Here is a 12,918-nt window from a genome sequence, read left to right as displayed (position 1 = left end):
CTGTTTGTGCTTAAGGAGATGGACTGCCTGGCACGTGACGTTCCGCCAGAGTTCAGTCAGGCAGATATAGAGCTGATGAGAGGACAATTGTTGGAGGATTTCTTAGAAGGGCGGTGTGGCACGGTTTTGAACTTGTAGGAGTTGATGAACATGCAGGCTTGGTGAGGTTGAATTCCATTTCAAATGTAGGCTTGTAAGAAACAATATCGTTGTAATGTTTATATGTGGGTAAAGGCTGGGAAGATGCCAAAAATCATTTTTCATATCAACATTGTATTTGGTTTGTCTTTTTGTAGCAACAACCAGAAAATGCTGTTGTAAATGAGATAGGCTTTACATGGATATGTAAGTGGTACACATTCCAACACGAAAACATCTCTGTTGTTCTATATGTGGATCTTATCAAATACATGGATGATGGTTTGTACTCTAAAAATTTCTTTAAGATTTTGAGATCCAATGTAAGCCGAAAGTTGATTACTTCAGTCAAACTTATAAAAGTAAATTTGTGGCCAATAATCAGTTTTGAACCCAGACTCGGTTGGGGAAAATGAAAAAAAAAAAAAAAAACAACGTCCAAACTCTACTGCGGAATTCAGACAAACTTCTCGGAATTCCGCACCCGGAATTCCGAGAAAAGCTTCGGAATTCCGCAGTAACCATATACAGAACCTCAACAGATGAATATGTTACTGCGGAATTTCGCCGAATTCTCGGAATTCCGCAATAACCCAATTACGCAAAAAAAATTGTGTCGGAATTCCAATTTTTTTTTCGGAATTCCTAGAGTCGGCCCAAGCGCGCATAATGTCTGGACCGACTCGTTGAATTCATTTTAATTTCTTTCTCCCTTTTTCTCCTCCATCTCAAAAACCTCATTTGTTTTTGTTTTTTTCTTCCCTAAATCCACCATCCATCCTCGATCCTCTTCTTCCTTAGCAAACCTTACATTTCTCTCCTAAACCCTACCCACATCATTTTTCTTGAAACCCTTTCCCCTTTCTCTCATTTTTCCATCTTTTAGGTGTCCCTTCCCCTTCCTCTTCTTTTCCCCTTTCTCAATTAAGTCACAGTGAGAGGGGTACCGACCTCTTTTGTGCCGGTGGCGGGGAGAGAGAGGACCGGCGAGAGAGGTAGAGAGAGTGCCGGAGAAGACCGCCGGAGAGAGAGAGAGAGAGAGAGAGAGAGAGAGAGAGAGAGAGAGAGAGAGAGAGGTGGGTGGGTGTATACTGTTAAGTGCTTTGGGTTTCTCAAATTTAAAAAATCTAACAGCTGAAAGTAATCATCATAGCCTGTAATTTGATTTGATAGGGGGAGAGAGAGTGGGAAAGAGAGAGAGGGAGAGGGAGAGGGAAAGAGAAAAATGTAGAGTGAGGGGCATTCTCGTCCTAAAGACTTTATATTAGTCATTTCCAACTCTCTCCCCTTGACAGGTTATTGTCATATCAAAGCCCTTTTTCTTGGTCATTTTCTCTATTTTCTATTGAATCTATTTTCATAGAAAATATTATTTCCACAATTTTCTTTTCCGTAGATCCAAACTCCCAAAGATTCTCCCCTCGCATCAAGCCTACGAACAGCAGGAACAATGTATGTGGGCCCCACTCTATCCTGCTCTGAACAAGATAAGACGAAGGGACCGGCAATTTACAGAGGTCTTGCGAGTCGCCAGAGCAATGATGTTTTTAACTAAAAAAACATTTCTCATTAGAGCGCCTCCTCTGTTGACCAGAAAGGTGTCATTTAAGTACATAATCGAGTTAGAAGTGCCATTAACAAAATATGGTAGTGTGGATATCAGTCCCACTCCAAAAACAAGACATATATTTTAGCTTGCCGTTTCACGTGCCAATAATGGAGGGGCCACAGAGGAAACATCAAAACAATCCAAACTGCTAGGTACAGAGCACGGACGAGTAAGCGCATCATGGTTAGAAGAATGCTACACTAGAACGCAACCTCTAAGGTGACACGGTCCATGCTCCAGATTGATCGATCCATATTGAGATTTGAGATGAGTGGTTAGATCGAGAGAAATGAATGATTTGGTATTGAATGTCACACCATGACGGATTTTTTAATTCGGTTGTCACTATCTAAAAACAACAGGGCCTTAAATATGTGTTAAAGGACGGAGACGAGATTCACAAGAAATGAATTTTCGGTGTTCTCCGTGCTTCACATGGAATTTTTAAGCATTTGGTCATGTCGAGAAAAATTCCCCAATTCTGATCTGATAGTGGTAAATGGAAAAGTGAAAACAAGAAAGCAAGTCACAGAATGAAAACCAATATTTTACATTTCTCGGCAAGATACCTACATCAATGGGCGAGAACACAATCTTTCAATACGAGAAAAACAATGTACAATGATTACAATGGATTAACCTGAACCCACAAACCCGCAACCCTTACCTTGCCCTCTCAACCAAGACCGTACACAAGATAAACTTGAGAGAAATGCCCTAGAGAAACCTGAATCCAAGAGAAAACCAAAGGGAAAAGCCCGGAAGAAACACACACTCTCTCTCTCTCTCTCTCTCTCTACATTTTCCAGTCATTGAAGAGATTCTTATATTTAGGTTTTCCAAAATCCTAAACAAAGCTACTTGCCTATTTTAGCTTTTAGGTAACAAAACAACTTTCCCACCAATCTCCACCTTGGTTTGTTTCCCAGCCAACTGAAGATTTTTCGTTGATGTCGTGACCGGTCTGCTGTTGCCACAAATCACCATTAGCCTTCCAAGGTATTAGCTACACACCATTAAATAATCCTGGTTCTGACTTCTCCCGATTCGATCAACACAGCCAATTCACATATATAGCTGTCAACCTATTGACTCACCTAGTCAACACGAGAGAGAGAGAGAGAGAGAGAGAGAGAGAGAGAGAGAGAGAGATCATTCCCAACACAGATACTGTCACCTTCTCACCACCATCTGCAACATGAAAACTAGGTCTCTACACAAACTGCAAAAGAGACCATACGCGTTCACGTGCTACTAATTCGAACTAGCTATCGAGATCTTAAGAACACTAGTCACCGTATCCCGAACCAGACAATATAGTCCTCCACACTTCTATCTTTTCTTCAAAACCGTACAGCCACGTGTGATTTTCATGGCTCCACCTACAGCTAAATGCCTGCAACCCCTGGAGTCCAACCGGCCAAGTGACACTAGATTATTTCACAGCTTTGGGACATACGCCACACCACTCAAAGTACGAACCACTCCATCAAACATCTTAATCATCACCGTTCCAACTGCCGTGAAGTCACACGTAAACCCATTACCTAAGGACACTATGCCTGCCCTTGTCTCCTAAAACATATCAAAATATTCTCTTCTAGAACATACATGAACAACAGAGCACTCTGAATCTAGAATCCACTCATTATGAGGATAAGTGTGATCATAGGTGGAGCCAGGAATTTACACTGGGGGGGGCACGATATATGTGCCTTCGCTCCTGACTGTGATTACTTGTGGAAACTGTAAGAATGTATCCAACCCTTTTACAATGCTCCTCCGTTATAGCCACCACCGTATTTGTAACACTTTTGTCAGACCTTCCTCTTTGACTCGCACCGTGAACAACCAACCCATGCTCTTGATTCCCATAAAAAATATGTTCTTTTCGCATCTCATTTGATTCCTCTAACTTTACCGTATCATTGCCATACAATAAAGTCGCCACCAAGTTGTCATACAAATCCGGAAGTGAAGTAAGAAGTAAAAGGGCCTTATTTTCTTCCTTCAATTTTTCTTCAACCTTGTGGAGCTAATCCACAAGCCCGTTGAACACGGTAATGTGTTCAAGAAGATTCTTGCCTTCCTGCATCTTCAGTTCGTACAATTGCCGCTTCAGATACAATCGGTTGGAAAAGCTTTACAATAATTTACACTTCTTCTACCTTAACGTTAAACATAACATTTTCTGCAAACATAGCCGAATCGTGCTAACCGTCTTCGATCAATGTCTTCCCACCTGTCATCAATCACCTTCTCTAGCTTTCCATCCTTTCCCTTCAATCCCTTAACGAGGTCTTGTTAAACTAGGATGTCCTTTACCCTTTCTGTCAAATCTGTTATAGGGTGAAATTGTCCTTTCTGTCGAATCTGTCGATGTTGAACTGAGTAGAATTTGATTTTAATGCCATCACAAATCTGCTTTAAGTGCCAAGCTCTACCTCGAACGAAAATTTCTCGGACAATCTTTCTACCCTCAAAGATCACTCCAAATGTGATCCCACTACAACACCCACGATCGCTTCTCTTGGCCTCAACAATCATTCCAACCTAGGCTTTGATACCAATTATTGAGAAAAAATTACAGAGCAAATCCGATCTGAACGTGCATAAGTAAACGGAAAAGTAAAAACAAGAAAACAATCAACATGATAAACCCCAATATTTTAATAGTTCGGCAAGATCCCTATATCCACAAGCGAGAACACAATTTTCCATGAGAAAAACAATATACAAGGATTACAATTGATTAACCCGAACCCACAAACCCGCAACCCTTAACTTGCCCTCTCCACAAAGATCGTACACAAGAGAAACTCAAGATAAAATCCCAAGAGGAACCCAAGAGAAAAGCCCGGAAGAAAACTCTCCTCCTCTCTTTCACCCTCCTCTCTCTCTCTCTCTCTCTGTCTCCAAGTTTTGCAGCCGCCGTTCCACACAAGATGTTCAAGAGATTCTTATTTTTTGCTTTCTTAAAAAGTCTAAACAAAGATACATGCCTATTTTGGCTTTTAGGAAACAAGGCAACTTTCCCAACATGTCAACTTATTTTCAGTGGCTTTTTTTTTCCAAAATAAAAAATAAGGAGGCATCCGCGAGAACACGTTTCGATATTGGGACGAACTCACATTATTTTACATCACTTGGGCCCTGCCCTGAGTGGTGGCATTTGCTTTGGACGGTGGCATTTTGCTTTGTCCCCACCCCATTTGGCAGGGTACAGTTGATTTTTGATGGGAGCGCAAATGGACACCCGAGTGTGTGTGGGGACTGGAGGGATTCTTCAAAACTCTACTGGTAGTACATTATTATCCTTCTAGGTCCGGCTGGGTTTTGTGATGTTAACTAGGCGGAAGTAAGTGTGCTTCTATGGGGTTTAAGATGGTTAGCAATACATGAATCAGGACCGTTGCATGGGCAAGCAACCGAGTGGTTGGACCGTGCAAGTTATCAGACATCATTGATGAAATTAGGGACTTTGTTAAGCGCTTAGCTCCTAAGTTTCAGCACAAGAGGGCTCGATCGACCAGGAAGCAGATAAGCTAGCCAAAGATGGAGTAGGGAGGAAGTGCATATCATTCAAGTTGAGAGTCAACAATTGCATTAACTCGGTCCCATATTCCGGTTGGATAGCTGCAAGATGGACATAATTTTTCGTTTTATTTTGGACATCTATTATGCTGTTTCTGTTTTTCTGTAAGTTGCTGCTTGCTTGGGGATACCTTGTTACTCGGGAAGCAATCTCTTATAGCTGTATTTGTTTCTAGATTAATACATCTTCGTCATTATCTTTCAGCCAAAAAAAAAAAAAAAAAAACACATTGGAGCCGTTTGGATATGTGGATTTTAGAATCTTGTATTTCCTCTGAATTGTAGTTGGGAGGCGTGAGAAGAAAGAGACTAGCTGTCGTTTTCTGTTGTCTCGCCCTTCTTTCCGCCAGCAAGAGAGCAGGAGATCATCCCATCTTTCTAGGTTTTAGAAATCCTATGATGTGGGAGAGATTTCTAAAACCTAGATTTCTTACTTAAAATCCAAGATTCTAAAGAGAAGTGAAGCAGTCGGCCTCCTTCTCTCGTCTCCCAAGTATGATTTTGAGGAAATCCAAGATTCTAAAATCCGCGTATCCAAACTGCCCCTTCGCGAGAAGGTAAGTTCTAAGATTTGTGGATTATGATGATTAAGTCAACACTTTCACCAGCAAGGTCCTTGTCTGTTAATCTGTTATTAATGCAGGCCAAATTTCATTCGATAGATGTCCCAAACGGTCAACAGACTTGAAGGCTTGAAGGTTGATTGACAAATCATGCCATTGATCAAAAGAATGCACAGGACAGAAGCAGTTAAAGTTATATTTATCATGTTTTATTTTATGATACTCTCTTTTCTTGATATTTTCTTATTGAATTAGGTTTCTAAAGACATGTAATTGCTGCAATTATAAAGCAAGCAAGTCCTAGGGTTAGGGATGCATTTGATATGTTATGTTTGATTTGGAATTTTCACCTCTATTTGAATGAAGTTCGAGTTAGATTTTGTCTTCACTTCGTGATTTCTTGTTCGTCTTTGATTTCGTAATTTGCAAGTCGGATTCTTCAAATTTGTGTGCCTTCATTCTATACTGCATCAAACTGGTGTCACAGCATGAGTCGTGACCTTGGAGGGCGATCATGTTGTTGGGAAAGTTGCCTTTGCCTTCTCACCCAAGCAACCACCGTGGGTGGGAAATAAGGCAACTTTCCCAACAATCTCCACCTTGGCTTATTTCCCAGCTTGATTTTACCGCAATCTCAGATTACTCCGCTCTTCACGGTGTAGCGCTCTACCTCGAACGAGAATCTTTCTTGGACAATCTTTCTACTCCAAAAAATCGCTCGAACGAGAATCTTTCTTGGACAATCTTTCCACTCTAAAAAATCGCTCTAACCGCGATCCAACAACAACACCCACGATCACTCCACCTGGCCTCGACGATCGCTCCACATGAGCTCTGATACCACTTGTTGGGACCCGGGTAGAACTCACCCTCAAAAGCTAGCTTTTAAGGGGAGGGAACCCATTCCCTTATAAGCCCATCCACATCATTACACTTTTCTGATGTGGGACTATTTTGCTTCACGTGGAGCCCCCAACACATGTAACCACAATAGAAGCCTGCAGTTGTTGAAGATACCGACCACAATTTGAGATAAGAAGTAGCTGAGTTATGTCGTAAAGTTGAATATTTATTGCGATAATTATCATTGAAACATTTTTCACATGTAGATGAAGCGATTGAGTTGGATGAAGGTATGCAAACAAAACTTTCCGATGTTTATGATGATGATTGTAACAAGGAAGAAGATGGATCATTTGAGGAAAACATACTAATTTTTATGTTTATAATAATGATGATGTCGAGGAGGAAGAAGTGTTCTGTGAAGAAACCACGCTGATCTTTGACATTTATGATGGTATGGATGATGAAGGTGATGGAGAAGAGCCCCAAACAATTGATCCGCGACCTAGAAGGTCGATTGAAAATTTGTGCCATTGATCAACGGAACATGCAGAACAGAAGATATTGAAGTTATTTTTATCATGTCTTATTTCCCGTTTTTTTTTATTTTTTTAAATATCTTATTTCCCGCTTTTCTTTCCTTTATTCGATGTTTCCCTGTTGAGGGTTCCAAAGACATATAATTACTGCTATTATAAGGCAAGCATGTTCTAGGGTTAGGGAGGGATTTTGATATGTTGGTTTGATTTGGGCTATGCCTAGAAAGTTTTAATTATATTTTGAATAAAGTTTGAGTTAGATTTTGTCTTTTATTCTTGATTTCTTGTTCTTCTTTTATTTCACAACTAGAAAGATGGATTCTTGATCTCAAGTTCGTGTGCCTTCATTCCATACAGCATCAGTTATTGATAATCATCCTTTGTAAACTGTATAGATGACTTTCACTTTAAAACCATGTATGGAAGTAGGAACCAGGCAAAGTACGTGGTTCATAAATTAATTTTGTAAGTCCTACTAATAGCCAAAACACTATCTGCTACATTATTCTTAATGAAACAAAACCATTTTATTTCGAATTTAGAACACAAATAAATTTATGATTCGCTGGAGTTTTCAGTATCCCAAATTTCTGATTCCTCCCAGTAATATCCTTTGCCTATATTATTTCAAAAACCCATACTGCATTTGTCATCTTGGAAGGAAAAGTTCTTGTAAGTCAGTTAGTCCTATGCCTTTATCCTAATTTTTCTCTTGTTATAGGGTCTCTGCCACAAGTGCTTTGGAAAGTTTACTCCATCCAAACTCCAAAGTAGCAACCTAAGTGCAATGCCTCTTTAAATTCTATTCATTCTTTAGACATAAGATGACTTTTATCTGTGTGGGTATTTTTATCTCCCATTACCATCATACAGAAAAAGATAAGTTTCTTGGATAGCGGTATGTTTTTTTCCCCTGTAGGTGATAATGTTTCTGGAAACCAATCTGGTAATAAATAAAATAGCCATTTGGTGTTTGCAGAGTTATTCACCTAAATTTGATCTTTTCCAATTCCTCTATAACAAGAGATGGCCATAAGACTGATGAACACATAATGTGATGGCAACAATGCTGCTCTTCCTAAATGCAGAGGACTGGAAAGTGCAGAAATTCCATAAGAACATGGAGTTGGGAATGCCAGTCATGCGCGGCCTCTGATACCCAAAAGCTCACCTTCAAATCGAAAACTGTATAATGGAAGCACATGAACAGGTTCCTCCTCCACTGTACTTTATCAGTAGAATTTCTTTAGTTATACTAAATTGTCGCTGGCATGGTGACCCTGTGATGAATGGGGGGTAAAAAAATCTGTATATCATATGCATTTAAGATTTGAGTGAACAAATAAACAACAATATAAATGAATATGTTGTAATGAGATAGTAGCTCATTTTTATGTTGATGTTGGAACTTGGAAGTGTTGAAAAACCAGATACAGATGGTATTTTATAGTGATTTTAGGACGCATCTGCATAAAACTGGAATTTGGATTTGGTTTGAATGAGACCGGTTTGTCAACACAGAATTCTTAGATGAATAAATAAATATATGGTAGCCTGTAATGCACGAGAGCATAAAAACATGAAATTAAATTTTGATCCATGGCATAGCTGAATAATCCATTAAAGGAAGAGAATGTTATTCCCAGGGTGTGAAAATCCATTAAAAAGTAGAACAAAATTTTTGATTCATTGAATAACTCGTGTAAGAAAGGAAAATTATAGCATGACTATAGTACCTGGGCACTTTTCTATACACTGAATTACCCTTGCATATACAACAGGGTACAAATATGGATATGGAGTAAGACTGGTAAGACTGGAAACTTCTTTTTCCAGTATCTTATATTTATAACATCCATCCACCTATTGGCTATAAGCAAATAAGCAATATTAGCTGAACAAGAAAGACTCTCAACATAAGGTATATCTCTTCCATTTCCTTAATCATCGCCATCACTAATCTCAAAGATGATGTTTCTAACAAGTGATCTTGAGTCAACTGCAGACTGGCACAAGGAAATCACTGGTTTTTGGTTACTAAGAGAAATCCCAAGCCCATTTGCTGCTACTAGGAGTCGTTTCCCAACCTCACTTCTTCCAAGCTTGCTCCTTGGAATTTCCATACTTGGGCTGGCCAACAATGAAAAAGAGGGCATCATGGGTGGAGATTTGGTTCCAGATTGCCGTGTATCATCATCATCAGTTAGTATTCTTGAGCAATAATTGTTCACCGTAGCCTTACAAGAATCGTCATGATGACCTTGACAGACCACATACTCATCAGTAACGTTAACGCAGCTCATAGCATTTCCCCCCTTCTTATCATTTGATCCTTTTGTCCTATTCCTATTTACACAAAGTTCTGCAATAGTTGATGTACTATTTGTGCTATTCGTATCTCGAATTTCTCCTAATTTTTGCATTTCCTGATCTTTACTTTGCTCAGGCCATTGTAAAGTATGTACTACGTTTCCTGCATTGCTATCAAATGCATGCACCTCATTAAATTTGGAAAAGTATTTTGTGATGATACCTGCCACGGATATTATCTCAGATGAGCTTGCACTAGGAGCACCATTCATAGAGTGGGAACTGGTTTCTTCTTTACGGATTGTTTCTTTTTTGGAACCAAAGTGACCAAACTGCTCTTGGGTGGAAGCACCCTCATCTTTTTGACTTGGACTAAAAAATATTTTCCCCTCAGAACCGCATGTTTTACTCTTGAAAGAATGTCCATATGATAAAATCTTATCATTTGGATTAATGCTCAAAGATTCATCTTGCGTTATATTAGACTTGGGTACAACAACTTTGAAGCCAGACAGACAGTGCTTACCAGTGGCTGTTGGTTGACATTGCATATGCTCCACACAAGTGGCATCCATGTGAAGAAACCAAGTTCCTTTCAAGCCTTTAAAAGCATTTATTACAGGCATCGAATCAGCAAGGTGGTAGAAACATAATTTTCGTTTCACCTACAAGAGCAACACACATAAGATGGAAATCTAGGAGAACTCGTAAATTGTAACTCAAAAGAAGTGAAACACTAAAATGTCGTACCATCAATGCACGAATCCTGATTTCTCCAATATATGGGAAACAAAGGTAGTGTTCCCTTGCAAGTTTCCCTATGCAACAATCCTGCGATGGTTAAATTTTCTAATACCGAAGCATTGTAAACAACACTGTATCGGTATCTATGATAAACATTCATCTATAATATCAAAGACTCGTGATTCATAAGTGAATAGTACTAGATTACTAGTGTCGTGAATCCTGAGAGAACTTACAGATTCTCTTAAATGTTGATATCAAAGCGAGACAACACTTCCAAAATTTCATATTACACTCTTACATTACATATTGGTCTCAAAGCAAAAAAAAACTTCCAAAATTTCACAATACATGATAAGGATCTATGCTGTTCATATTCATAAAGTTGCATTGCAGAATTAATTCACACCAGGTTCCAGAAATATTTACAAATCATCCTGGACAGATACTACAAACACACAAAGAGATTGATTTAAAACAATTAGCAGGAGAGAAATAAACCATGCACTTAACTGGACCCACAGTCTCCTTTCTTTGTCAAAAATTTGAACCGCTAAAATGGACATTACTTCATTGAAGAACTCAAGCAAATTGGAAATTGGCCTTGATATGATATCTGAGTTTGACTCAGCTAGAATCAATGAAATAGCAGCTGATACTGTAAAAATCAATCATTGACGGCCAATTTAGACTTAACCAATTTCTTATAGAACCAGGATTCAACGCAGAAATCCAACCAAACCAATCGACTCAACTGAGTTCCAAGTCAATTAGTGAGATTCTGGACATCACGTCCAATCTAAAAAGTCCTAATTTAGTATTACACTGGCTCTAAATAGCAGCAAATGTTCTGAAAGTTAAATTGACTCCTGAATAATCTAGATTGACTCAGAAATCAGAATATTATAGAAGAATATAGATTTCCTATTCAATATTGCTGGTGATTATGGAGCATAATGTATTAATGTTCTCAAAATTCTAAAAACAAAAAAAAAAGAGGACAAAAGTGGTGAAATAAAGAACAAGATATGAAGAGCAACAGTCTTTTAACATGTCAAAAGATCACTTCAAACTTCAAACTTCAAACTTCAAAGAGGATTGATTCAATGTTGCATGCTTATGTGGCATCATAGATGGTCCCATATTTGATCAGTCTTAACTTTCTACTAAGCGAGCCCATCATTGGATTTCCCATGGCCCAAATTCCATTTTATTAGAATGATCCTGACCATCTGATCAAGTGCCTGCCAAATTGCCAATGGACACTCATCCCATAAAAAAAAACCCTCAATCAATGGCCAAAAATGAATTGAACAGATGGTTAGGTTCATCCAATCAGACTGATTTTTGGGCCATGGCCAATTCAAGGCGATGTCGGGATCAATCCTCATTTCACATTTTCAAAATTCAACAACTTTTTTTAGGCTACTGATATTAGCACCACCATTTACAATAATTGCACAAACTCAGCTTGTCCTTTCTTCTTTTATTGGCTTATGAGAGTTCTTGGGTATATTATCAAAACATGGTTGTGCTGATATCATTTCCGTTTTTTATCTGTAATCAGGTATTAGAAACAAATCCAAATAAATTATAACCCGAATATCAAACGGACCCCAAAAAATCGATGGGCTGCCAACAAGAAACCAAATGAAAATCAGCATAAAAAACCCTTATCCATCAAAACATGAATAAAAAAGAATCAAATTTGTAGAAAGGTAGAACATTAAGCGAGTAAGTGATGGGTTTTTTCCCAGAAAGAGAAAACGTGAGGGAATGAAGAGAGAGGTGGTAATCTTTTATAAAACTCAACAGATAATCAGCTGATTGGACGATAATAGAAATGCGAATAATGGGGGAAAAAAATCTTACTTTTGAAATCAGCCGCTGTAATATCAGGAGAAAGAGGCATGGCTATATGAGTACCGAGACTGCTGTCTATGAAGACAGGCATTTCATAAGCAGATGCCATGGAAAAACTCAAAAACAGCATTACTTTCTGGCAGGAATGCCATCCTTTATTTATGTAACGGGAGCCCTTTTTCTTTTTTTTTCATTTGGGCCTGTTTGGATTGGAGGAATTTTCTGGAAAGGAAAGGAAAAATATTTCTAAGATTTTCTATTGTTCTAAACACGAAATAAGATAACTTGAACCAACCCTGTTCAATTTTAATTTAGAGGGACCTTCAATTTATAATGATATCCCTCTAAATTAACATAATCATATTATTCCTCTATAAGTTGGGAAAAGAAAAAATTATCTATGGAAAATGTTTTTCTTGCAATCCAAACTGCGTAGGAAATGACATTGAGATTTACTAGTAGGATGCAATCCGTAACAACGTGCGCCACACACCTAGTAAGATAGTGGCCTTTTACTTTGGCTCACATATACATAACCGGGTAGGGATTTTCTAGGTAATTTTGTGGAAAGCCATTTTGCGGCCGACTTTTGCAAGACAAAACAGCCAATTTAGATGAATTAAATGAGTAAAACAAAATCTGTAAAAAAGTGAGCCTGTGTGGCTGCTCTCTCGTGCAAAAGTGAGCCCCATTCAGCAAAATTGCCTAGCAAACC

General features: G+C 38.7%; 1 protein-coding gene across 1 annotated transcript; it reads right to left on the bottom strand.

The window, feature by feature from the left end:
- Positions 1–8,891: 8,891 nt before the first annotated feature.
- On the bottom strand, positions 8,892–12,613 carry LOC143849932 (uncharacterized). The gene is made up of 3 exons (XM_077359239.1): positions 12,213–12,613; positions 10,347–10,414; positions 8,892–10,261 (listed from the first exon to the last, which is right to left on the bottom strand). Exons 1-3 carry the CDS (start codon positions 12,331–12,333, stop codon positions 9,227–9,229), a joined length of 1,224 nt encoding a protein of 407 aa, XP_077215354.1. The 5' UTR covers positions 12,334–12,613; the 3' UTR covers positions 8,892–9,226.
- Positions 12,614–12,918: the final 305 nt, after the last annotated feature.

The sequence above is a fragment of the Tasmannia lanceolata genome, unplaced genomic scaffold (genome assembly GCF_043159265.1).
Source record: "Tasmannia lanceolata isolate RefF3 unplaced genomic scaffold, GAP_Taslan_0.1 ptg000018l, whole genome shotgun sequence".
In the NCBI taxonomy this organism is placed as follows: Eukaryota; Viridiplantae; Streptophyta; class Magnoliopsida; order Canellales; family Winteraceae; genus Tasmannia; species Tasmannia lanceolata.
This window is presented reverse-complemented; position numbering and strand designations above follow the sequence as displayed.

Bases quoted from the DNA above. Each gene is read 5' to 3' on its own strand.
- LOC143849932 (XM_077359239.1), bottom strand. From the start codon at position 12,333: ATGCTGTTTTTGAGTTTTTCCATGGCATCTGCTTATGAAATGCCTGTC. The intron at 10,415-12,212 runs GTAAGATTTTTT...ATTGTTGCATAG, and splicing joins TACAGCGGCTGATTTCAAAA to GGAAACTTGCAAGGGAACAC. The intron at 10,262-10,346 runs GTACGACATTTT...TTGCTCTTGTAG, and splicing joins TCAGGATTCGTGCATTGATG to GTGAAACGAAAATTATGTTT.